This window comes from Oryza sativa, chromosome 11 (assembly GCF_034140825.1).
Source record: "Oryza sativa Japonica Group chromosome 11, ASM3414082v1".
Classification (NCBI taxonomy): domain Eukaryota; kingdom Viridiplantae; phylum Streptophyta; class Magnoliopsida; order Poales; family Poaceae; genus Oryza; species Oryza sativa.
In genome coordinates this window covers 22,340,703-22,366,824 of record NC_089045.1, presented here as the reverse complement: position 1 = coordinate 22,366,824, position 26,122 = coordinate 22,340,703, and the positions used below count along the sequence as shown (strand labels likewise).

Genomic DNA, 26,122 nt, shown 5'->3' with positions numbered 1-26,122 from the left:
CTTCATTTTAGAGGCGCGGTTCCTTTAAAACGTATAGATTATTTTATGGTTTTTTATGACTTTCAGTTCGTCTAAATTTCCTTCATTTTAGAGGCGCGGATTTGGGATACGTTGAATTTTCAGCATCTAAATGTTTGGGAGGGATAGCAAGAAGAGAGTGTAAGTAGGGTGATATACTCAATCAACTAATTTCAGGAGGTGCTTGCTACCAATTGAAGAGTGTTTTAAAGTGAAAAGCTCTTGAACACGATGGATTACATTGTTACAAGCTTGCTTCTCTAACTTGCCTGAACTATTTGGCACTTGTGGTGAAGATAGCACCTGCTGTTGCTGCAAAAATTCTGAGGAAGACAACAAAAGCGGCTACATCGAGCTAGAAGAATAAGATGCTCCCTCCGGACAGAATTTTCTGTCGTTTCAGAGACTGAAAATGACCTCGAAAACGTCAAATTGTCCTAACCGGAGGGAGTAGCTGTGAATGCAAGATCTATCGTCTCTATAAACGATTTCGTTTTTGCATCGACCTGACACGATCTTGGAGCAGGTCGTAGTGGCCATCACTGCTGGAAATGCAAATAAAGGAAGTAAATTAGGAGAAATGCCTTCCTTGCAACAAGAAGAAACTGTCAAACTTAAGTTGAACAGATCAAACAGGTGAAAATTTCTCAGGGTATTTGTCTACTTGCACGAAAGCATCTAATGTTACAGATTATTATACATCAGAAGTTCAAACCTGCATTTCTCATCTATTGGCACTCGAAATCGAATACAACACGATATGTATGGTAATAGTGATGTAACCGCCAAAAAAGAATACATATATAGCACATACACATAATCTACAAAATCAAACCATTCCCATGACTCAACCTTGTATAAACACCTGGATGAAGCAGAGTGGCTCAAAGGGGAGATCGCTTTCCGCACCTGTTGTTGTCCATCCAAGTCAGAAAATTGTTCAAACCTTCTCTCCTGGATCTTATGAACTGTGTGACTGTATAAGACTGGTATTTGCTCCAGAAATTTGTGACTAGCTTCGTTGCACTGTTTGTTGAAGCGTTGGCCATGCAGCCTCCTCGTCATTACTGTATCCATTTACAAGAAAATCAGCGCAGTTCCTCCGGCATCCTCGACTGTAAGGATTCCTGAAGCGTCCGTCAGGCCCCCGAAGATATGCATAGCGTGACTGGTTTGCTGCTTCATTAGTTGTGAGATTGCGTGCTATCTGAAATGAAACGTTCCATGTAAATGGGTCAGACTTTTTTTTTTTTGAAAAGCTTGTTTATTCAGTCAGATGAAATATGCAGTTTAACTCTGTTACCATTTGCTCTTCCAAGAACTTACGCCATAGGGGAGTAATAGAAACATAGAATACTTTAAGCTACATGATATATGCAGTCAGATGCAAAAATAGCAGAGATTTAAATACTCTTGTGCTACATACTATAAAGACTTCAAGCAACAAAATAAAAATATTATGCTACTTTGCAATTAGTACTGTCTAAAATGTCCAGATAAAAATAAAAATTAGCATACAAATAAATTAAATTTCTCATTCATAATCAATGCATATTTATTCAAAACATGCAACATGGTGCATTGGAATGAGGCAGCTCAACAAATCAAACGATTGTACGGCCTAAACAACCACTCCATGTGACAATTTTACCTGTGTTGCTTGTGCTCCTGTCAGAATAAGCGCTCCAGTCAATAAAAAGACATCCATGAACATGAACAGTACAGCACCAGGATGGTTTGACAGCATGAAGTTAATCCATGACTCAGAAGATGAGAGTATAATGGGCTCTGTCCAAAGTCCTGTCATTAAATGTCCTCGTGAGTTTACCCTTTAATGAATAATTTATGAGTTTTATTTACTGGATCTCCTTACTGTGGAACCCAATCGCAGCGCCCAGAAATGCTGTAGTTGTTCCCATACAAAGGAACACAAAAAAGTCCCACTTATTTCTCTGCAAGCAAAGCGTATGTGGTTATAGGGAAACCCAGCAAATCTGTTTTCAGGATATAATTGAACATTAGATATTTATATCCATCATTTTTTAAGACCAAAACGAGGCAATTTAGATATATTCCCAATGTTTCAAAGCACTAAATGGTAAATAGAACGTACATATATAGGTATAATAAATTGTTCTGATTTCTTAATCATTTCCAGAGTCTAGGATTATCAATAAGCAGCATGTTCTTCCAGGGAGAAAAAAAAAATTTTCCCTCCTATTTATTAGGTGGATGGAATATTCAGAGGAAATTACTACAATGCTCCAGTCCATGAATAGAACTTTTGGTAGTAGTATGGCAAGAATAAAAGGTATGGCTACATAATCCCATTCGAAACTTAATCTGTAACAAATCACTGGAACAGGGCAGAGAGACATTATACCCATTGTGCTACAGTGGAATATGTTTCCTGTTTGTTAGCAGGATATGATAGGCTATGGTTATGTGACTTCTATTAAGCAATCGCTAGTTGGTAATACAGCTGCAACAGCACGGAAGAGAACTTTCTTCCAATGGAAGACAAGCTATATTGAAAACTTCAGGTGGAATTCCAAAATTGCTCCCGTCTTACCCTTCCAACACAATTTGATATCCAAGGACAGTGATGGTCAAACTGCTCAACACAGTGCTTACAAGTTGGACAATGTTTGGAGCGCATTGGGCGAATTATCTGGTAAGTCACAAAAAAAAGATGTAATTGGTATTTCTGACATACATAAGAATAGAAAAAAATAAATATCATATGCAGATATGGTCATTTCAGTATGAAGAAATACACAAAAATATGAAAGGAAAAAAGGAATTTGGAATTAAAAAGAATAAAAATAAAATAGGTTCTTACAATACCTTGCATGTGGGGCATAACTGAGACCAATTGCCTGTCCAAGCAGAAGAATTAAGGTCAATCTCCATAAGTGGTTCCTGTAAAGACAATATTAATAATCATCATTATGATAACACCAAAATCCTAATTATATGATATTACTGCTGGAGTACAAAGTTATCATTACAGATGATCGCATGAACAGCAACAAATTCAATCCAGATAACATTTATGTTCCTGAAGTAACAAATTTTAACTCTTTGTTCGAACATAATTTCCAGGGACGAGATGCTATACAAATGATAATGAGGGGCATTTTGTTGAAGTACATGTGGATGGAAAATTGTTTGAACAATACTTAAGGCGTTTTACCTTTGGATCAAGTCGCTTGGTATTGGCTTGGATGTAGCCTGGATTTTTTCTATCCAAAGACCATAAGAACACAAATTTAACCTCAATCAGGGTGTAGGCACAGAAAATATGCTTATAAGAAAATAAATTAACGTCTTCAAAATTAAGAAATGTAACTAAAAACTAAAAATGGAGAGTGCCACACCAATAAGCATAGTATTAAATAAGTTTCTCATCTCCTCATCATTATGCACTCACATAACCTACCTGCTTACTCTGTAGAACATCACCAATGAAGCAAAGGCAAGAGAAATAGCACCCCATGACCAAATACCAACAGCGGCAGTTATTCTAGAAAAATTCGGTGCTGGAAAATTTTTACAATCAAATCAGTTATTTGAATAAATGCTATACAAGTTCAAGTTTGAATACAAAAAATGAAAATCACAAGCAATGCTTACCAAAAATAATTGAGTTCAGAAAAAGGGTGATAAGGACAATAAGAAAGCAAAACAGGATAGAAGCATATCCAATCTTCCGCGATCTCCCTGAGCAGTACTTGTCTTCAAATGTTACTTTTGTAGCATTGGACTACAAGAGAAAGGACCATATTAGAACTTAATAACCAGCAACTGAATAAATATTGTGGAAATCCACACCATTTACAGCAGCCCACACCTAAATAGCCGCTGTAGTGTATGCAGACTCAATGGTAGCCCGTATTAGTTCGTGCTCAAACATGCAGCGAATATTTTCAAGAAAAGAAGGCTAGATCTTATAATTAATGCTGGAGGAACCTACAAGGATATAGGAAAGATGCCGATGACCTTTGTCGTTTGCAAGTTCCACAGGAGTAAACCCACCGCTATCCTTCAATGTGAGTTCCTCCTTGGTACCAGCATGTACAAGAACAGTGCACACCTCATAATTTCCTCTTATTGCTGCCCAGTGTAATGGAGTACAACCTACATGACATCACAACATATAGTTAATACAAATGTGACTTTTAAGAGCTTCCTCAAATAAATTACTAGCATGTAGCAACTACTGACATATATAATTTGGCTATTCCTAGAAAAAAATCAACATTTCCCATGCTCTAAACAAGAAGGAATATGACCAGTGAAACAAACAAAACCATGCAATTGTTTTATAACAAATATGTAACAAGAGACTAATTTTTCAACTAGAACACATGCTAAACAGAATTTAGGACCCATAGTTTTCACTTTTCAGTGACAAGAAAGAAAAATTTTATGTTCCACATTTCCAGCTGTCCATAGCTTTCACCAAAAATAAAACTAATAATTCTCTAACTACTCCTATAAATTACACAGGATGGAAAATATACATATGCATGAATAACGTAGATAGTGATCAGGAACACTAGTCAATATATTTTGCTCTTAGCACAGAGCTAACACATGTAACTAATATCACATAAAAGAAGAAGATTGTCATGTGAATGGTACCATTTTTGTCTTGCCTTACTTGATTAGCATCCATAAACAGCAGTAACCTAATTGTATCAGCATTTCCTTTGTAGGCAGCCCTGAATATGTTAGAATATACAGTTACACAACCAGATAAGATAGCTGAAAGAATACATAAAAGTATTCATATTATGGATGTCTTGAAAACAGAAATCAAGCTAACAATATATTACGATAAATTAATTAACTCTTCAGGACTGACATGGGCATTCAAACTTTATGTAAACATTTTTGTACTATAATTCTGGAATATTATAATAGCCGATGCATTTTTTGTCCAACAAAAATAGATTAAATCATTAAGAAGAGTGAAAACTCAGAAGACAACCGACAAATGATTTGTTGTGAAGTATATTACATAACAAGTAAATTGGTAACAGATTATTCACATTTTGGGGCTTGCTAATTCTTCAGTATGAGGGACAGGAGCAGAGCAAGATGAGTAACTCATGATGGCTGTTAAATTTAACTGATGATCATGCAAGATAGCCAACAAATCAGCACCAAATGATACAGATGTATCATTGATTCTTCTGCAGTTCTACTTCTCGAAGATATTTGCCATATCAATGATTCACTTGCATGAACAGTTTGAGACAAAATTTCAACCAGGATACGTTTCAAATCAACCATTTTCTTGTATGTTCTTCATGGGAAAGGCTTGTGAAACTAGGAGAAAACATGCATCTAAAAGGTAAAGAGTATCATCATAATCAAGTACCAGTGCAATGGACTCCTCCCATCATTGTCCAAACACTCAAAGTCTGCACCGTACTTTGAGATAATGTGGTGCAAGAATGCTGTTTGTCCATACTGAGCTGCAACATGAACTGCCTGACATAATGATCGAAACAAAGAAATGTGAACCATAAGATTTCACTCACACTACAAAACGCTAAAAATATAGATAGACGGGGTTATATTATCTCCAGCAGTGTGACTCCATAAAAGTTGAAAAGCTAATAACAAGACAGGTTATCCAGAAAAGTAAGCATGATTCAAGAAGTTTCCTCCCTGTACTCCTGTTAGCTGATAGAATTTTTTTTACAAACAGCTTTTCCAATGAATTAGATTTGCACAGCAGATGGCAAAAAGATTGATATATTTTGAAACTCAATGCAGGTGATTTTTCATTAGAGAAAAAAAAAAGACGTACAGCAAATTCTACAGTAGTTCCTTGAGCAATAACTTCAATCTTGATCAACCAGCAATCCATGTATTACCAAACTAAAAAACCATGATTGATTTAGTAAATCGCTGATCTCATTTCTATTTGCATAATGTAGCACTTATTAACAAGAGGTTAACTTATTGCAGCGGCGGGGACAGCTCCCGGACAGGTTAGGCGGCCACCCGGGCTCCACCGTTGCCGTCTCCATTGCCATTAGCCATCGACGTGTATAAAAATCAGTAGGTCACCAGAAAACGTTACTAGTCGCCCACTCGCCCAGGCTTTACGACGGTTCTGGCTCCGCCACTGGCTCATTGCTATCTGTTTCAGAACAATCTAAAGTCTAAAATCAACAAACATCCTACATTCTAATCTCCCAACTGATCTCCTAAGACCACCTAGAGTTTTCAGAGCAACAAAACGACTGCATTACCCGGTAGCCATTCACATCGGCCGCCTCGACCCTCGCACCGTTCTCCAGCAACACGTCCGCCGCAGCTATGGCTCCACGCACCGCCGCCCAGTGCAGGGCCGTCTGCTGCGCATTGTCCCCGGCGTTGACGTCGCCTCCATGCTGTTCATACCAAACCCCATCAGCCAAAAAAAAAAGGGAACAGAGCAAACACCCCAATCTGAGGGCAGCGAGGAGCCCAAACAGTAGAGCAGCTGGACCTCGATGATGTAGAGCGCGACGTGGGGGTAGTTGTTGAGCGTGGCCCACTGGAGCGCGTGGTAGCCGTTGCCGTCGGGCGCCGCGAGCGACGCGCCGCCGTCCCGCTCCACGAACCCGCGCAGACGCTCCAGGTCCCCGTACGCCGCGGCGGAGTACACGTCCACCACGGGGTCCCCCTCCCCGCCGTTCGCCCGCGCCTCCCTCACCTCCACCACCCCCTGCTTCACCCCTCCACCTCCGCCGCCGCCGCCGCCGTCGCCGACCACCTCGATCTCCGCCATCGAGGCGAGCTAGGTTTTCCTCTCTCTCTCTCTCTCTCTCTCTCTCTTTCTCTCTCTGTTTTTTTTTTTTTTTGCGCGCGCGAGGGGGAGGAGGTGAGGTTGGCTAGGTCAAGATTGCTTGGAGGCGAAGGCAAGGCGGCGGCGGCGGTGACCACCGACAAGTCTCCGAGAGGGGAGGCAGCCGCCGCCGGCCGGTGGGGGGTAGTTGGGGAAGAGGTGGTGGCGGGTGGAGGGGTGTGTGAGGGGAGATGCTCGGCGCCGGTGAGCCGTCCGATCCGGCCGGTGGCCGATCGGACGGCTGTGGTTGTGTTGCGCTGCAGACCAAGCGACGAACGGTTGTTTACCTAACTTTCTACTAATTTCTACTCACTCCGTTGTTTACTCTTTGATTATTTTTATAGACAGATTTTATTAAGTTTGATTAAGTTTATAACAAAATTTAGCAATATTAAAAATATTAAATTGATTTTATTAAATCTAATATTGAATATATTTTGATAAGGAGCAATAAGTTTGTTTTTTATTGAAAATACTATATATTTTTATAAACTTTGTCAAACTCAAATAATTTAACTAGAAAAAAAAGTCAAACGACTTATAATGTGAAACGAGGAAAGGAGTACATTGATAGACCTATCAATGTATTTAGTCCAATGATTAAATTTTGGTCAATTATGTTATTTGCCTTTAGGTATTGTTATTTTACTGGTTTGCCAAACTTTAGTGTAAAAGATATATGAAATAGCGTAATCTTTTGACGCCACATAATAGTTAGTCACAGTTGTGACACATCTCTAATACCGATTGCAAGGTGCTGATCCTAGCATGTTATTGGGCCACGTGGCAAGCTGGAAAAAGAGCTAACCATCTCTAAAATATTGCCACGTGTCAACTCTTAGTTTATCCTGTGTACATAATGAAAAAAAATGCCCCTTTAAGAAGCTGAAGAGGTGCCTCTTCACATCTCTAGAATAATCAAGAAACAACCTATTATCAAGCTATCATCTGTCATTATTATTGGAATTAAGGAAAAAAGGATGGTGTTATCAAGCTTGTAAGATATGCAGCAGTAAGATGCTATGGAATGGCACCATAATGAAGTGCAGGAGAGAGAAATGTCCATGTACCCAATATGATTACAAGTAAGTAAACTCACTGTTATGCTCTAAATTACTTGTCAATCTCATAGTTGGAGTCTGGATCAAAATGTTCATTGCATTTCTTTTACAATCTTAGAATACAAAACTATTGCCTATTGATTGATTTGTTATTTAAATGGTGAATTCCTCAAATGATTTAATTTGAGCACTTTTCAAGCTGACATTGATCATCTACTCTATCAATTACTACCAACAAAACACCAAATTTGACAATGATTTATCCAAGCATAGTATCTACTTGGAAGTTATGAGTTCAAATTCATGATATATAATTGATAATAGAAGATTCAATTAAAAACGTATTGATCTTAATTTTTTTTACTTTGGAGTATGTCCTTTATCTGTATAAGATATTTTCTCATGAAACTAATTTAATGATAAATTGCTGATTATTTTCACATAATGGACTATTTGCTCTTGAACGGGGGCTTATTGCTCAGACCGTTCAGTTTAGCACCAAGGGTGAACACAGTTAGTAGCACTATATTTGGAATTTTTTTTGAAAATAATTCGATTTTAATGGAAAATCGCTAAATATATGTCGGTTAGACGAAATCGCAAGTTTAGCACCTGTCGAACAACCGACAGGTGATAAAATAATTTTAAAAAAGATAGAAAAAATACTGTAGCATCATTGTAGCGTATAGCCGCGCCCCTATCGAACATGCAAAGTTCTATATGTCCCTGCCGGTACTGTGCAAGTACTTTTTTAATTTTTTTTCTTGGACCAACTAGCCTGTCGAAGAGCAGTGGTTCAATAGGTTCCCTGTCGACCCACGGTTGTTCGATAGGGTGCTAAATTTACGATTTCGCTTAACCGACCTATATTTTTGTGATTTTCCATTAAAATCAAATTTTTTTTAAAAAAAATTCCTATAATTGTCTTAATAGAAGTTTGCTTGCTTGATGGTATTAATAGAAGTCTGCATAATGTGTCTTACACAGAAAAATTCCTAATAGCTAGCTACGCGGCAAAGCCGCGTCTCTTTCTAGTTTTCTTTAAAAATAAGTTTATTACGTATCCATAAAAGGAGCAAAGTTTTATATTATATAAAGTTACTTCTAAGTGTGACACGTAACAAAATGAAATTTAAAGACTAACATAACACCCCCATATCTAACCTGCAAAAATGATCGAGACTTTTCTTTTCCTCTCCTCTCTTGTAGCCAAATACACAATGAAAAATCGACACAAAGAAAAAAATACACGATGATAAATTGTTTTTGCAGATGGGCTGATTGGGCCGGAGGCCGTCTGATTCCGGGCCTTCCGGCCCATCCAAACGAGCCTTTCATCTGCTTCGCCCGCTATCTCCCACAACTCCACCTCTCCACATCTTCTCGCCACCGCCGACGCCGCCGCGGCTCGCCTCCTCTCCTCCCCTCGCCGCCGCCACCGCCGCCGCAGAAGCTTGGCTCATCGCGGCGCGAGTGCCTGATGGCCGCGGCCTCCATCCCCGCGAGCTCCCAGCCCTTCAAGGTTCGGGGTCCAGCAGCAGCTCCGCCGATTAAATTAATCTGTTCTTTGTTTGAAGAGTTGAGCCTAATTTGATCTGTTCGTCTTGGCGACAACGGTGGTGGTGATTGCTATACTCGCTGTGGCTCGTCGCAGCTGATCCTGGGGTCATCGTCGGTGGCCAGGAAGCACATCCTCACCGAGATGGGGCTCGAGTTCGAAGTCATGGTGGGTTGCGGCGCTTTTCTCCCGTTCTGCATTTTCCCCCCTTTTTGGGGGGATTGCTTGCTTTCGGGAATGTTCTCTTGGGGATGAAATGATTTTTGTGGTTTCAGACTGCAGATATCGACGAGAAGAGCATCAGGAGGGAGAACCCTGACGAGCTAGTGACGGTTCTTGCGGAGGCCAAGGTGCGGCATTTTCTTCTTTTGTTTTTTTCCCCATTTCTTTGGATGTTTTTACAGCTTCAGCATTGGCGTCCCACTCCCACCGCTACAGTAGCAAATGTGTTGCCGACTCCATGTCTAGTGCCATGTATTACTATTACCTTGTGCAAAATTAGATGGTATTTATGGTGATGATTGGTCTGTACCGAGTGCTTGAATTTGAGAAAAGTGAAACCTTGGCAGCTCCAATGGGGCATTTGGATTGGACTAGACCGAGTAGGTTTTGATTTAGTTATAGACTTGAATTGTAACTCTAAATTAAAGAATGGAAGGCTCTGGTTCGTCTCTGGTTGTGTCTCAGTGGTACATTGCTGCTGAATTGGTCATAGAAGAAAGAGCATACCATGACTTCGTGTAGATCTGCATTGTGATATTGTTTCTTTGTTGTCGGTTTTTCCCCTATAAAGAAACTGACCACTTTGAGCATCTTTTTCAGGCTGATGCTATCATGTCCAGATTGAATATTTCTGATTACCAGAAAGAAGGCGACAGGCCAACACTCCTGATCACTTCTGACATAGTATGCCTTTATTTCCTTTGCTCTGCTATTTTACGTCGAACTTGGATGCTTTATTCATCACAAAATAATATGTTTGGAATATGACAATGCCTCAATTTCGGTTCTCCTTTGATTTTTTTTTTATAGTTAGGAGTTCCATGTACATCAATTTTAAGTATGACTATTTTTGTGCCATGTTTTTGTTATTACACATTTGTGTGGATAGGCCTTTTCGATGTCACCAAATCCAAATGTCATACAAATACGTTAATCGATTGGAATTGATCCTGAAAAAATAAATTTTAAATTCCTAAGATGTGCATTATCAATGCTGAATAGATCAATACTTTATCGTATTTAAGAATGAAGCTGGCCAGTCCCCGTGAATGACGAAATTAGGCGCCTTATAAACACCAGCAAGAGCAATGGCTGGATGAGTGCATGCTGTGCACACTGTGTTTTTTTTTTATTCAAGCAAGGACAGTGTGTAGCATGACAGCACTGCCCTGTCTAGCCAGATGGTCTCACGCTGTACACTCACCTTTACCATCTTGAATGGGTCACTTCGAAAACCGTACATCTCACGGATGGGATGGATGGTCATCACGGTCAAAACCTCTTGCTTAATCAATACAATGAAGGAGTAGATTTGGTTCCGTTAACAGGATAACCATAATGTTTGGTAATTATGCATAACGCAAGTCATTCCTGTTTTAACATTTTGTTGGTCATATTCTCTTTGTGGCTGAACGCTGAAGTTCATGAATATTTGGTTGAACATATCAGCTTTATTTACTAGAATGTTGTCATTCGCATTACTGTCATACTGAACTGTAGTTGACCTTGAGGTGGTCGTCCATGAAGGGATTATCAGAGAAAAGCCAACCACTAAGGAAGAAGCACGCCAATTCCTGAAAGGTGTGTCCACATGCCAAGACAACATGCATCTTATATTCTTGTTCTGCAATGTTTTATTGTATTATTTATTACTTGAACGTTTACTTTCTCCAGGTTATTCTGGCAGCCATGTCTCAACCGTGGGGTCTGTAGTCGTAACTAATCTGACAACTGGGAAGAGGCTTGAAAGCCTAGACAAAGCTGAGGTAATTTACTTTTGTAGTTACAGCACTTATTTGATAGAAGCTGTTTGTGTTCAAGTCAGATTTGGCAATGCGGGTGATCCCATTGATATGTGCGACCAAAGGCTATTGATCAACATCTTTGACAGAATATGATTCATCCAAGCCCTGTAAATGTGTAAAAAAAAGCAAAGGATTTCTTCACGATCCAGTGACTAATGACGATTGTAGTTTTCATACTTGTTTGTGTGGCGAACTTTGTTGTGGGCATCTAGCTAGATATAGTTGTTGCAGTTCTTGGTCCTCTTTTTGTTATATTAAATTAACAATAAAACGAGTTTCTTAGTGTGTGTGTGTGTTCAGGAGGAACTTTTGAAAGATGAGGCCATTCAAATTCTATTAATGCAAGAGATCTGACTGCAAAGCAACAATTTACTTTGTTCTCTGTTGTTAGTATGTAAGGCAACTAGCGCAAAAGTCAGTACATAATATTTGAATTCTGCCAGTAAAAAGGTAACTGAATTGTGTATGTATATCATGGAAAATTCAGTTAAGGTTGCCTTTTGTCATCATTTTGCAGGTGTACTTCCATGATATACCAGATGAGATCATCGAAAACCTGGTTGGTCTCATTTATTCTACTCTGTAATTTATTATCTGATTATTTGCCGAATCTAACATTTATAGTTGAAGCAGCAGTGCTGGTTAATTCCTAGATTATCATCATAGGATCCAATATTTTAAAAAATTGCATTGTTTTTATGCATCTGACCTGCTCTCTCTACCCCCTTGACTGTCAACAGATCGATGAGAGGGTAGTATTTAGGGTCGCTGGTGGCTTGTTGCTTGAACATCCATTGACATTACCATTTGTTGAAGCAGTGGTTAGTGCCTATCTCACCTTATTTTTCACAAGTCTTATGTATACATGACATTTCAAACTAATGCAAACTTGGTCTCCTTTTTATGCAGGTTGGTTCTAGTGACAGTGTAATGGGGATCTCGAAGGATCTTGCAAACAAATTAATTCAGGATGCATTGTCCGCTTAGCCTAGTAATATTTGGCGCTCTGATTATTTATCACATTATTACGATATTTATCAGTGAAAATTTGTCAGGGATATGGTGGTATACTGGTATCTCATAGCCATTTTTTTAGTTCAAAAGCTTTTGAAGGATTTCAGAACCCGACACACGAAGACGCATGGTGTGCAAGAACACTCGAGTCCCTCTATCTACTGTTTTGATGAGATTCTATCATTGTACTACTTACACGTTGACTGAATATACTGTCATTGTGAAGCGTTCAATCAATATCTCCATGGGGAATGAGAATGTTGCAAAAGAACTCGCAATTTTTACATATTAAATCGAAAAGACTTGTGTCCTGGTTACATTGTGTGAATCGAACTGTTTGTAGTGAACACTCTGCAACTGTTTGTTTCTCTCGGAACTACGTACCTAAAACTGGATGGCATACATCTTGTCTGCTGTGCTTGAGTTTTTCTCATATCTACCTAAAACTAAAACTAGATAGGACAAATTTAGATATTGGCTGTGTTTAGATCTAAACTTTGGATCCAAACTTCCAACTTTTTCCATCACATCAACCTGTCATATACACACAACTTTTCAGTCATATCGTACCAATTTCAACCCAAACTCAAACTTTCAACTTTGGAAGGAACTAAACACAACCATTGTCAAATGATGTATCTCGTCCTATACTAGATCGTTGTATTATGAGATGAAGGTAGTAGTATTCATTATAGCATACAAAATTTGAGGGCTGGATGACTAGGTATAAAATGGGGCGGGCTCAATTTTTGTTAATTTTTTTTATCTAAAAATAGTTAAGGGCTAGAGTTGTGAAAGAACCTGGTCTAACTAATTATCACCCCTACCTACAAAATTACGGTCTGATCTGAAATGCTGAATGTGACAGCTTCTAAAATTCTGCAAATTCCACGTGAAACAGTTCATTTTGCCCACAAGACAAACCTACCGGAACGAATAGTGGGCCGGGCCCAACTTCATATGGGCCCTCATGATGATGACACTACCGTTCCAGCCCAACATAATATAGGCCCGCTCTTCGGTGAAAATCCCTGTCCAGCCCAACATAATTTGGGCCCACCTGTAGGTGAAAATCCCGTTCTCGGCCCAACTTGATTTGGGCCCACACGTCGGTGACAATCTCGTTTCTTCTTCTTCTCCGCCGTGACACGCACACGGCGAAGCGGAGGCAGCCGCCGCCGGCGACCATCTCGCGTCGCTCCTCCGGCCATCTCTTCAGTTCCTCCACTCCCCGAAGCTTCCGCCCGCGCGATCCACCGAATGCGGCCGGCGGAGGAGGTGGCGAGGGCGGCGGCGCTGGCCGGCCCGCTCGGCGAGCTCCTCCCGCCGGTGGACTTCTGCTGCGCGTACGGCTCCACGCTCCTCCACGCCCGCCCCGACGCGTCCTCCATGGTCGACTACATCCTCGGCGTCCCCGACCCGCTCCAGTGGCACTCCGAGGTAGGGTGGGTGACTGAGCCCCCCCCCCCCCCTCTCCTGTTCTACTCTTCCAGATTATTCCATCCAATTGGTCCCCTTCTTGGTTTGATACTCTTTGATGCGATCTTGGTTCTTGGATGGTTTCTTGGTTGGTTAATTGGTGCAGAATTTGGAGAGGAACCCTGGTCACTACTCCGGATGGATGGCTCGCCTCGGCCCCGGCGCTGTAAGCTCCCATTTCCCACCCCAAATTCACACTCCTTTTACTTGGTTACCCCGGTTGATTGCTCCTCTGACTGTGTGATTGATTGGTTGTTGCTTGTGCCTTGTGGAAGTTCAGATTACTCGACTTGCGGATAACATCGGCGTTGGGGTGTACTTCAATCCATTTGTTGAGTGGAGGGACAAGGTTAGCATTTGCAATGAAGCCTCCTGAATTTTGTAGCCTGATGCTTTGTGTGCATTGTGGTTTACTTGTCTTCATGTATGTGCATTTAGTTCTGAGTGACAAAATTGTAGCTATGTGGATGCAGAGGATAAAGTACGGGGTGGTGAGGATGAAGGACCTGGCCATGGATGTCTTGACCTGGGACCGGTTCTACCTCAGCGGCCGACTACAGAAACCTGTATGTATGTCCTCTTATTGATATCGGTGGGAAGGAAGATGTGAGCACTGATGATCACCATTTATGTTTAGTTCAACCCCTGTTTTAATTTTAGTGCATGTATATGCCTGGTAGTCCAGATTTGACATCAGAGCTAGTATTTGTCTTTTGTATTCATGTAGGTTCATGTTCTTGTTGATCATTGGGATGTAAGGAAGATTAACACAATTAATCTGAAAATGGCAACATCAGCTTCTCTACTCCTTTTGCCAGCAGAATTCACTGAGGTTTAGTGTCACTGTATCAGCATTGTTGTTACAACCATGATATGGTTCTATGCTTGTTTTCACCTTCCCTTTTTATTCCTTTTGTACAGTATGACCTGTACGCCCAAATTTGCAGCCTATCATATATGGGTGATTTAAGAATGCTCTTTGCCGAAGACAAAAACAAGGTAAATTGATAAGATGTATACTATGTTGTTATTCTTAAATATTTTCATGTAATTTATTTCAGCTCAATTAACATCAGAAATAACATTTCCTTCCTCACAATAGTGACGCTGTCAATATGGATGTCTGAAAGCCAACTCTACTATACACCTTGAAAAATGAAATGGCGTGTTATTTTTTTTTAAAAAAAAGAAGTGGACCACAAAAGAATCAAATATTACATGGGATGCCTCTTAAAAAAAAACATGGGATGCATGGTACACAGTAGTTATTGTAATTCATTCCAAGTGTGGTGCATGTGATATGTCTAGTATGTCATCCTGCACATACATGCACCTATGGCATATAAAAGAGATGTACAATTTGGCTGGATTGAGCACATTAGTGAGTTACTGCTGTCTGCTGGGTTTTGTGGGAAGGACTGACAAGCAAATTGACTGTGTTTCTGTTGAAAGATCAATATATGGTTGTTATTCTTCATGCTTGTTTTTTTTTCCCATGACAATGGAACTTATGAATTGGTGCCAATTATACTCTGCTGTGAATCAGGTCAAGAAAATTGTTGAGGGTAGTTTCCCATCATTTCAATCGATGTACAGACCCCTGATACAAGAGTACATTGCTGAAGGACTACTGAAGACATCATCTTATGGACAACAAAAGGCTTTCCATCAGGTCTGTGTTTCCTTTTGCTCATACACACAGTTTGTTGAAACAGTGTTAAGTGTTTAGCCTCTCACTGAGATGCTTTCTTGCTATCACAAATGCATCATTGGTGGCCCACCAAGATGTTTAAACTTTTCTCGTAATGTTTATCATATTGGCGTGTTCTCGCAAATGTGGTATATTTATCTCCTTTGAAACTTATAAGATATTTTATTGGCACTCTATGAAAGTCTTTTTCTTTTGGAACTTCATAAACTAAAACTGATAAGAGTTTTATATTTGCAGGATTGTGGTGCATCTGCAACAAACGAACTGTTCTCTTATCTCCCATGGACAATCCAAAGGCGAACGCAAGGAAGATTTGCATCGAATTGCAAAGGTACTGTCGTCATTTGCGTCGAGATTAGTACCGTCGAATCTGTAACACATTCTGATAAATTGTTTAATTTCCAGAAATGCCAACTGGTGCCGCAGTTTCTTCAAAAAATGTAGCAGCAACCTGTGTCCGCAAGGCTTTGAGGCGCCGGGTAATGGTCTCAAGTGCACGTCAAGCGGTGTCTGGACTGCTTGCCTCTGGTGGCACTGTTGCTGCTAGATATCTGGGGAAGAAGATATCCAAAGCCTGGAAATCAAGAACAGTTTAAGTTGTTGCTGACACCTGATGCTTTATATACACCTTTGTTAGTTACGGATTTAGGGTAGGTTTTGCTCTTAGATCATCAGGATACATAGTCTTGAGAGATACTTGCTATTTCAGACATTTTATTCTTTACATGAATACACTTGCATGGTTTTGTTCTATGATTTTATTAGAGATATATGGTCCAACAATTGACCTATGAATAAGTTCAGACATGAGAACTCTGATAAAATGATTTTTTTTCCAGCATTGTAACTTGAGTTGATTTGTATTGCTAGAGCTCATTTATTACGTTTCATGTACTACCCTTTTACTTGTCATAATTTACTTACTGATTATATTGTTGGCATGACTCGTGCATGAATTGTCATGTTCATCAGCAAATCAATTCTTGGAACACAAATGTCTATTGAAGAGAAAATGCGATTAAAGCAGGACCTGAACTCTCTGGGAATGGATGATATATCTTCGTTTATGGAGTCGTTGCCTCCTGACTTTCTCACCATACTTCGAACAGAGTAAGCAATATTTTGTCAGAGTGCATAAGCATGTTGTCATTGCTTTCGTCTTACCCATTTTTGCTGCTTACACATTACTTGTGATACTTACTTCAGTGGACTATTGAGGTCAATTTTAGGTAATCTAGGTGCACCACGTCATGTGCGACTTCTTACCTATGCAAAATGCGCTTTGTATGGCCTTGAAGAACAGCCCAAATTGCAGTCAGGTGTGTTTCAGTTAACTTTGTTTATCGAAAATCTAAGCCTGATTCTGATATCTCCAATATCCTGAGCTGTTCTATTGCATTTAGGCTCAATCAAGCGTACGTTCTTGCAAGTCAAAATAAACATTAGCTATCTTCGTCTGAGGATACTTATCGGTAATTTACAATGGTGCCACCCTACAGTCCTTTTTATATCTATCCAGTTTGTATACTGTATGCTGATCTGCTAATTGACGTGAGAAATGGTTATACTCACATGATGATCCTGAAAAATTCGTTTGTATCCTTTTTTTTTCAGAATTAGCAGGGTTTTTAATGCAAATTAATGATCTTAGGCATAAGATCATGAGCAGATTCAGACGTATGATCCAGAACACTAGCTGAGCTTTCTCTTCTGATGTTACAGACCTCTTAACTCTTAAGTAATGTTCAAGTCGACCGAACAGGACAGGAAAGAGCCCATCGATACTTAAGCATTTCTAGAGTATAGTTTTAGCATCAATCAAACTGTACAATTAAAACTTAGAACCTGGGATCCTGATGCTGATGAATTGTAATCACACCTCAATTATATGTAAACACAAAATTTGGGCTCCGACTAATACTGATTTGCTATGAATGAAGTCTTCGGTTTCATGACAAATTTTCGGATGACAAACAAGATGGAAGAAAATTGTCATCATACTGTGTATGCCATGCATGGTCATCTGTGTCATTAACTCATTATGCTGAGTGATCCTACAAAACTTGCGGCTTAGCACAAGATGCTGACAATGACCAAGCTCCAACCTTGCTTCAAAGTCATCAACTTTACTCAAGTCAAATAATTTTATTAGATACAGAACACAGTCCGTGCAGGCTTTTTCAGTCAAAGAATAAATGGGTAAAGTACTATAGAATATGAATACATGCTCATCTTTTGCTGTTCTTTTTCTTCTTATTTCAAAGAATCCAATAATATCTGAATGACTGAAATGATTTTCCACATTTTTACAGTTTTGACAAGTACGCATCAGGCTTTGTTGGGAAAAGGTCATAAGCATGTACCTTTCGATAGTCCTCCCAGTGAATATTACGGGAAAGTACTTAGCATATTTGCCAACACCAAACTGTTCACCTAACTCCAGAATTTTTTGAGAATCCAACAATATCAACGCTTTCCACAGCTGACAATAGTCCAATCTGAACTTTTGGTCTAATTCTTTATAAATTCCATGATCAAGCAGCACTGCAAAAATATGGATCACTTAACCAACTAAAAATTATTTAAAGCTCACTTTATAAAATAGAATCTAATGACTGGAATATATTAAGTGTCTACTCTCTTCAAACCATGTGCTTCTCACCATACCGTACATTCTCAGAGCCCCATTGCTTTGCACAAATAAGCCAAAGCAAAAGCCAAAATTTAAATTTTCAAACTTAATTTTGAAGTTGATTTTAAGATATTTTAAACATAATTTCTTTTTCAGTATTGGCTTTTAAGTCGCTATGAACACATATATAAAAGTTTTACCTACAAATTAATTTTTGTTCCTTAATAAGCCATTTTAGCTTATTAAGAAATATGGGCAAGCGATGAGGACCTAATCCTACAATATAAATATATGCATATAGACATGTAGGAAATGCGATGTCTTGAAGCAAAAAAAAAGCACCTAATGAAAATTTCCCTTGGCCTTGAGGAGAAACTAATATATTTCCAGGATGAGGATCGCCATGAACAAAACCATGTACAAAAATCATTTCGCCAAACAATTCAATTAATGTTTCAGCTACCTAAAAGATAAGCATAGAAAGGTACCAAAAACAGAGAAAAATCAATTAGCTAGTCAGTGAATAAAATTTTAATATCAAGTATAACAAGCAAAATTAGAATAAATTAATATCCTTCTTTGTTCAGAACTTCAGATTCTGCAATCTCCTTAGGTAATACATAAACAAGTACCAATTATACTTCCTACAAGAATACACTTGTACAATCTGTGTTATATAAAAACATGTGGACCAAATAGTGAAAAATGCACAACATTTTCTAAACTAACCATGCCTCGGATCTGTCAGTAAGGTGTTAAGCAACAATTCCAAACTGTGAAGTCTAAAATGCTTACAAGTCATAAGACAAGAATTTTATATCAACAATACATTTGAATGACTTCCTAGCTAAAAGTCACCAAAAACTATGACACCAGATAAATAGAAGTGTAGCAATAGATCTTCCATGTCTTATACATGAACAATCTAAATCATTAAACCTTATTTGGGCTGGGCATGCCATATTACTTGTACCAATCTTATGTAGGTGCACACTTATGTGCTTGTCTGTTTGGAAACCCCTTCTATTTTTTGTCAAATCAACAATATGGATTCATGCAAGAAAATTTCTCAGGAAATCATTCAGGATAAACAAATGTTTGGTTCCAAGAACTAAAAAGAAACCTTTGTTGGACTGATATCTGCTTTCCTTAGGGAGTCCAAGTTATCAACCTGTCACAAAAGTAAGAAAGATGTTATATGTTCATCTATTTTTGCATTATAGAATTTTCAGATACAATAGCAACTGGAGGTAATGTCCTCCTTCCTATTCCTTTCTCTATGCAGCATTTCTCTCTTTCCTTTTCCATATCTTTATGGAGTTTACACTTTACAGAGTATGTTTCGATAATGGATGAGATCCAATTGATTGATGAATGAAGCTCCAATATAAACTTTATAAATATCACCAAGAAATAGCAATTTACCTTGTAGCCAGAACAAAATTCCATTGTCAAAACCTCCTTGCTTGTTAGTTCCTATAACAGCTTTAACTTTAGACAAAGTTATATACACAAACCAAAATTATTAGCACTGTATGCAGCAACAGATTAAAATGTGATATAACAACTGATGACCCAAAATATTAGCAATGAGTTGAATAAGTCTGTCAAAGAAAATTTTACTTCAGTAGCACAAAATTTATCCAATAGAAAAACTTTTCTTCAATAGCACAAAAGTTCAGCCAATGGAAAACATTTAGTATCACAAAAGTTCAACCGATAGATAGCATGGAAAACTGATAGAACTAATGATTCTTTTAATTTTCTTTTTGTTTCAGGCAGTCAACATGTTTTTTTATGGTAGCCAATTGCTTGTTCATTGTTTAATCCTACAAAGTATTAATTTACACTTCTCAAAATACAATCAAGCTGTTGTTCGAAGTTCAACATTGGATGATCATTTCTTGCATGATGTAGCAAGACATTAATTTCTTTGTTGTTCAATAGAAAACTAGGGTTGTAGTGAACAAATTTCTCTGAATGCACACATTCTTGACTTACTGGTTTTATAAGCTAGGTGCAAAATAAGCACTAGATGATGGCCAAAATAGTATTAGCTTGTAATCTCTCCCAAATAAGCACTAGATCATGTGAAGGGCTTTAGATATAACTGTTTTCATAAGCTAAGTACAACTGGTTGGAGATGCTCTAAGAATAAAGGTTGGACAGGCTCCATACCCAAAACACGCAAGGTACTTTGACAACATTATTTTTCCTGAAGCAGCTAGCTGTTCTCTCAGAATTCTTAGCCTCTTGGGTAAAATCTGCAATATAACACACTGTAAGTTCTATAAAATAGAAACAACAAATTGAGTGCATAGTGCAGCTATAGGGGTCCTCACTTTTTAAGTGTCTAAAATCAGCTACAGGGGCCCGGAAATATTTTCAGTGTCCAAAATCCACATACACAGATTAACCAAAGTTTGATGCTAGTAAAATGCACAGAAAAGTGCACAAAGGGGTGAGATACACCTGATGTTTTAACACATCGTGAATTATTTAAAGAAATTGAAAATAAAATGTATAATGAATTTAACTGATATAACTATGTCCATCGTGTTATATAGAGTACATTGAACTTTTCTTTTAAAAAAAAAGCATGTATTGATTGATTTGAACAAACACATGATCTGTACTATTGATCTTTGATTCCTTGAAAGGACCAGGCAAACTGATTAAAAAAAAAGACAACAGTAACTAGCTTTACTGAATGCAATACTATGGCTCAAGCAAAATAATAGATGGCTCTATACATCATGAAACCAGAACATCAAAGAAAATTATTTCAACTGATAATACATAAAAGTAACACAATATTTATTAGAAATAAAGAAACTTCCATGCATTTACCTAGTTCCATTGACATGGTTCTCTCAAACTCGGTCAATAACTTCTCAAACCTATAATCAGGAAAAATCTGCAAATAGAAAACCATCAAATTTTCAATTCCACCAATAAATTACTCTAATTTCTTAGATCTGAACTTCAATAAACATAAGGCATGAGAAAAGAAAATAAGAATAGTTTACCACACTGGAAAACTCAATTATTGTACCAATTGTAGTCAGTAAGTACTTTACTTTTTAAAGTTTTCCAATTATGGAAACTACCATAAAAGGCTAAACAGTGTCAAAAACAGAAGTAGCATCACGCTAATAAGAAATAAGTGGTTTGCTTTGCTTTGGATTTAAGAAATAACCCCAAATCAACTTTTCATTAATGATGCCACAAACTAAAACACTGATAACACTCCTTAAACATATCATGGCACATGTCAAGCTTTACAATCAATGAAAATTTTACGTTGTACGCTTATGAAAACTGCCACTTAAAACAGTTAGAGTCAAGCTAATCAACAAAAAAAACAATTGCTTGCTTAGGATTGCATACTCACTTTCTTTTTTACAAGGATTTTGCCAGAGACACTAGTGCTCCAAGAATGGTTTATTTTTAGAATTTTAGTAACAATCTTGATGTTAAAAAAGCTGACAGTTGACAATATAATTGAACTGTGCTCATTACCTGCTCTTCTTTCAGAATATTGTATAGACGATAGTAATAAATTGCATGGGTAAAAAATTGTTTTCATGTAAATGAGCTGCATGCACAAAATATTCAATTTGCAAATCAATGGAAATCGCAAAATTGATACATGTAACATACCCAAGAGACAGATTTTGACAAGAAAGACATAGTCATTATGTCTATCTTCATGCGCCGCTCAAGCCCAGGATATTGAACCTATATGACACAGTTAAGATGGAAATCCTCTAGATTAATATACATGCACACCAAGAAAGACAATGTTTGCAAGACATTATAGGGAAATGATGAAATGGCATTTCAAAATTGAATATAAAAGGATATCTCCAGTAAAGAGAGGGGAAATATTCGCTTCTGGCCATTTCCACAATTCTGCTAGCAAAATTATGATAAAACCATATCGCTATATTTTTTTTTTTAAAAAAAAAGGTGCAAGAGATCAGTTTATGCTATGCTCTGGGTCAAAAGAATTGAGATGAAAGATTCATGTTCACATCAATGGATATTGGATGGCTTAGCTGCTTCCATGTAAAATTAGTGTATAAAGATTTCATATGGCTAAGCTAAAGTTAGAAATTGTTGTAGCCTAAGTTAATAATCAAAAAAGTTTTCAGGTAATCCAACTTTCTCATTGGCTGTGAAATTTAGAAGAATACTCCAACTTGTAATTTGTGTAAAGAGTTGGATAAATAACGAAAGTTTGAAATTGGCAGTTGTCCATCCTTAAATTAAAAGTTTTGTTGACAAGCATCCATAAATTTGATAGATGTGCAAAGCTATAAGGTAGAACTGGGATGGCGGATATAAATTTGTTAGGTCCCTGTGCAAGTTATAACTTATAACTCTGGATGGTGGATTTCACATAAATGCAATCTCTCTGACTTTTGTCTTGAAACTGTGAGCATGCAGTGTGATGATATCAAGCTGGACATATTTTCAATGGTTTACATAAATGTATTGCAGAGCACAGGACATTACACCCTGCTTCATTTGAATGGTGAAGACATAACAGCATAGGATCAAACAATCACTAAAATATCTTTGAGAACAATAATGGGACAGGTAAGAGATACGTGTTCACAGCAACCAACCTTCACAGCTACTTCCTGATTATTATTCAACCGACCTCGATGAACCTGAGCAATTGATGCAGCAGCAATCGGATGTTCATCAAATTCCAGGAATCTGATACTCAAGTATTAAATCTTAAACACTTATTGCCTGAATTTGGAAACTATGCAACTAATCAACAAAAAATTTCAATAAAATTATGAGCTATTTGTACAGCTGACAAGAGCTATCAACTTTTAAATATACAGCCCTGGGTAAGTCCTGCTTGCAAGAACACATGCATTCACCCCCACTCAGCCTAAAAGTTTAATCTTAGTTGATACAGGTGGTCCATGAAAGTTCGAATGCAGCTAGAGCTAACCATGGGAAACTCAACCCACCACTACTAGCTAAACGTGAACAAATTGGTCCAACAGTGTTATAAAGTCAGTGCATTCATATAGCCATTGCTTAATGCAAATGGCAAGGAGATGACACTAGCACTAATGTCAACCAACCTTAGCTAAGCATCCTAGCAGCCAATTGCGAAGGTACACAAGCTATCAAGGACACACGTCACAGGCTGACAAAGGGTAAAAAAGTAAACCGAAGAGCCCATGGCATGTCTAGACTGAACCAGCTAAAAAGTAAACTCATGCACAATCTACTCTGACGACAATGATCCACACCAGAGTAACCATCAGGTACATCACAGGTTATATGATAATTTTATGCAATGAAAAGCATGCAAACTCTACTTTTCAGCACCCTGCATACAGTAGAGAACAAGTTTATGATACCCTTTTTTAGCTATACCTAAGGACGATTTGATGTTGAACTTAGATAATCTTTTAAGAGACCATAAAATGACAACATAAAGACATATGACACCTTTTTTTTTTGAAAAGAAACAAAATGGAGAAAATCTCACTTCCTATAACCAGTGATGGAGTTTGAGTGAACTATCAATGGGGGACCAAAAAGTTAACGGTATTCATTAACACACTATTAAAATACCAAATTTAGTACTAAAAATACACTACGAATCTATTACACACTAATATCAGGCCTAACTGCCACATGCTTAATGGACATTGCTTTCACAGATCCAGTTACTTCTTTCCACGGTGTGTAGCTCTCTCGTCAGTCACCACACAAGAAACAAAGATAAGCAGCAGTGAGCAATTAATATGGCAAGTCCATCAAAATTCAGGAACTAAGCCTAACTGTTGCTGCTATGCTGCATACTACTAGCTACCACACATGGGCTTGTGTGCCAATTGCTGCTGCATAGTAGCTAAAGGAAAATTTTCTGGGGGACCACAACCCTGTTAAGTCCACACTATCCTCCGACCCTGCCTATAACCACAGCTCTGCATACTACAGATAACATAATCAAGTTTAAACAATCATGAACCTTTAATACTTACATGCTATGTAAATCCTTGCCAAGTTTCTGCTCTATCACTATTTTGATATCTTGAAAGTTACATGGAGTTGCCTGAATTATTACAAAAATGTTAAATAAACAAAAACTAATGAGGCTATGCAGTGTACACTAACATTAAGATAGAAATTAACTAGTAAACCTGATCTTGCAGACAAGAGAGTGTTGATGAGTATTCTTTTGGTACTTGTCTTATTGTACTTGCGTTTAGGCATTATTGTACTTGCATGGTTATGCACTCCCGTTAATCTTAGTGCTACTTTTGAAGTTTGGATATTTGATCTGCTTGTATGCTATCAAGGAAAAACAAATCTTGTATTGAGCCCTTATTTGTTTCTTTCTTTATGCCAAATCTGTTGTTCAGATATGCTCCAGCCACACAACTTTGGAGAGGCAGCATATCATGTGATGGGTAGCATATCTGAACAAGCCCAGATATCTGAACTTTGGAGATAGGCATAAACTTTGGAGAGGTAGCATACAAAGTTGTGATGGGTGGCAGCAAAGAGGATAGGCATGAACCTGAGCTTGAACATTGGAGCATTGCAGTAAAGGATGGGAAAGCCCTGGAAAACGAGTGGATGAGTGAGATACCAATCCCACGTCGCGGCCCTCATAGATCTATAACTTCCCCTCCCCATGATTTCTATTGTTGCCATTTTTGTTGGAAAGTAATGTTGCTATACACCTAAATGTCTTGATGTTTAGCATCTGTTATATTCAGACTTTTATGGTGCTCCCCACAATATGTATGCTTCTAGGCTATTTCTTTGATCAAGTATCTAGATTAAAATTAGTTCTGGGCCAGAAATCTGTTTGCATGCCATACAAAGTTCTTGTGGCATATAAGTATATAACCTGTTCCCGAGAATGGTCCTGTCATTAACAAGCAGCTTAATCATGATTTTTCTCTTTTGCTACCAGGGCTTTTGTTGTTGCTAATGATAAGCTACTTGTTATTGGTGGCCAACAAGGAGATTTTATGGCGATACCTGGATCTCCTATATTTAAATGTGTTAGAAGTGAGGTATGCTGATCTGTAGCTCAATCACTATATATGCTACTTTCTGCAGATTGTATAGGAATTTGTTTTGTACATTTTGAAGTTTGACAAGGATCACTTTTGAGTTTTGACAATGAATAGTGGAAAGTCTGGTTCCACTGAAGGCACAAAATGTATGATGTATTACCCAGTAGATGGTGATTTAACTTTTGAGCTGTCCGCTTAGCCTGTTTTAGCACTTCGTGTGATTTTACACCTCCTAGAGACCTATGTTCATTGTTTTCTTATAATAACTTTTAAGAAATGTTCTATAGTCATTTTGATCTTCTGCCTATGCAGGTGGTCTACAGCAATGTATACATGCTTGATGATGGAATGAGATGGAAAGAACTTCCACCTATGCCAAAGCCAGATTCACATATAGAGTTTGCTTTGGGTGAATGTTAACAATTCTCATTATTGCTGGGGGAACCACTGAAAAGCACCCAATAACCAAAAAAAAGGTTTTAGTTGGTGAAGTGTTTCTGTTCAACTTGAACACACTGGTACACACCTTTCCTTGCTCCTTATTTTAGATAAAACACTTAAAAGTGATAAGAAATGATGGATTATGACATGAAAGGTATGAAACATTACCTATCAACTGCCTGTTGTTTGTTTCATCTCGCAGTGGTCGCGCAGATGGCTCCCCGCGGGGCCGAACCCTAACCCCGGCTGCTAGGGCCCCTC

General features: G+C 38.3%; 5 protein-coding genes across 11 annotated transcripts; 3 read left to right on the top strand and 2 right to left on the bottom strand.

Moving 5' to 3' along the window:
* Positions 1-653: 653 nt before the first annotated feature.
* Positions 654-6,994, bottom strand: LOC4350702 (probable protein S-acyltransferase 23). The gene is made up of 13 exons (XM_015760922.3): positions 6,530-6,994; positions 6,291-6,431; positions 5,408-5,520; positions 4,666-4,745; positions 3,995-4,158; positions 3,655-3,784; positions 3,461-3,560; positions 3,215-3,263; positions 2,866-2,940; positions 2,591-2,689; positions 1,892-1,970; positions 1,670-1,818; positions 654-1,225 (listed from the first exon to the last, which is right to left on the bottom strand). Exons 1-13 carry the CDS (start codon positions 6,809-6,811, stop codon positions 1,031-1,033), a joined length of 1,656 nt encoding a protein of 551 aa, XP_015616408.1. The 5' UTR covers positions 6,812-6,994; the 3' UTR covers positions 654-1,030.
* Positions 6,995-7,815: 821 nt separating this feature from the next.
* Positions 7,816-12,761, top strand: LOC4350701 (uncharacterized). Of its 2 annotated transcripts, XM_015760928.3 has the most exons (10): positions 7,820-7,953; positions 9,202-9,451; positions 9,584-9,655; positions 9,763-9,837; positions 10,310-10,393; positions 11,221-11,290; positions 11,384-11,475; positions 12,032-12,073; positions 12,255-12,335; positions 12,424-12,761. In XM_015760928.3, exons 1-10 carry the CDS (start codon positions 7,886-7,888, stop codon positions 12,499-12,501), a joined length of 912 nt encoding a protein of 303 aa, XP_015616414.1. In that variant the 5' UTR covers positions 7,820-7,885; the 3' UTR covers positions 12,502-12,761. The 2 variants fall into 2 exon arrangements, with proteins under 2 accessions (XP_015616413.1, XP_015616414.1); XM_015760927.3 differs by having other exon boundaries at positions 7,816-7,953; positions 11,221-11,475.
* A 926-nt stretch (positions 12,762-13,687) lies between these two features.
* Positions 13,688-17,677, top strand: LOC9267407 (phosphatidate cytidylyltransferase, mitochondrial). Of its 6 annotated transcripts, none has more exons than XM_066305514.1 (13): positions 13,688-13,968; positions 14,114-14,173; positions 14,288-14,356; positions 14,481-14,573; positions 14,735-14,839; positions 14,929-15,006; positions 15,554-15,679; positions 15,956-16,049; positions 16,124-16,314; positions 16,691-16,828; positions 16,948-17,037; positions 17,122-17,190; positions 17,333-17,677. In XM_066305514.1, exons 1-9 carry the CDS (start codon positions 13,789-13,791, stop codon positions 16,312-16,314), a joined length of 996 nt encoding a protein of 331 aa, XP_066161611.1. In that variant the 5' UTR covers positions 13,688-13,788; the 3' UTR covers positions 16,691-16,828; positions 16,948-17,037; positions 17,122-17,190; positions 17,333-17,677. The 6 variants fall into 6 exon arrangements, with proteins under 6 accessions (XP_066161611.1, XP_015616419.1, XP_015616418.1 ...); XM_015760933.3 differs by having other exon boundaries at positions 16,925-17,037; XM_015760932.3 differs by having other exon boundaries at positions 16,124-16,368.
* A 36-nt stretch (positions 17,678-17,713) lies between these two features.
* Positions 17,714-24,598, bottom strand: LOC107275759 (uncharacterized; the record flags this gene model as incomplete). The annotated part of the gene is made up of 11 exons (XM_066305895.1): positions 17,714-17,718; positions 17,807-18,262; positions 18,693-18,813; positions 19,474-19,521; positions 19,776-19,826; positions 20,529-20,614; positions 21,201-21,267; positions 22,014-22,091; positions 22,985-23,078; positions 24,374-24,444; positions 24,533-24,598. Coding segments are annotated over 11 exons (1,143 nt in total), but the record flags the coding sequence as incomplete, so codon positions are not given.
* A 36-nt stretch (positions 24,599-24,634) lies between these two features.
* On the top strand, positions 24,635-26,114 carry LOC136354204 (kelch repeat-containing protein At3g27220-like). Its single transcript, XM_066305894.1, is given in 7 exon segments — positions 24,635-24,795; positions 24,877-25,006; positions 25,312-25,417; positions 25,733-25,825; positions 25,827-25,846; positions 25,848-25,938; positions 26,064-26,114. Coding segments are annotated over 7 exon segments (606 nt in total). The 5' UTR covers positions 24,635-24,680.
* The last annotated feature ends 8 nt before the right edge of the window (positions 26,115-26,122 follow it).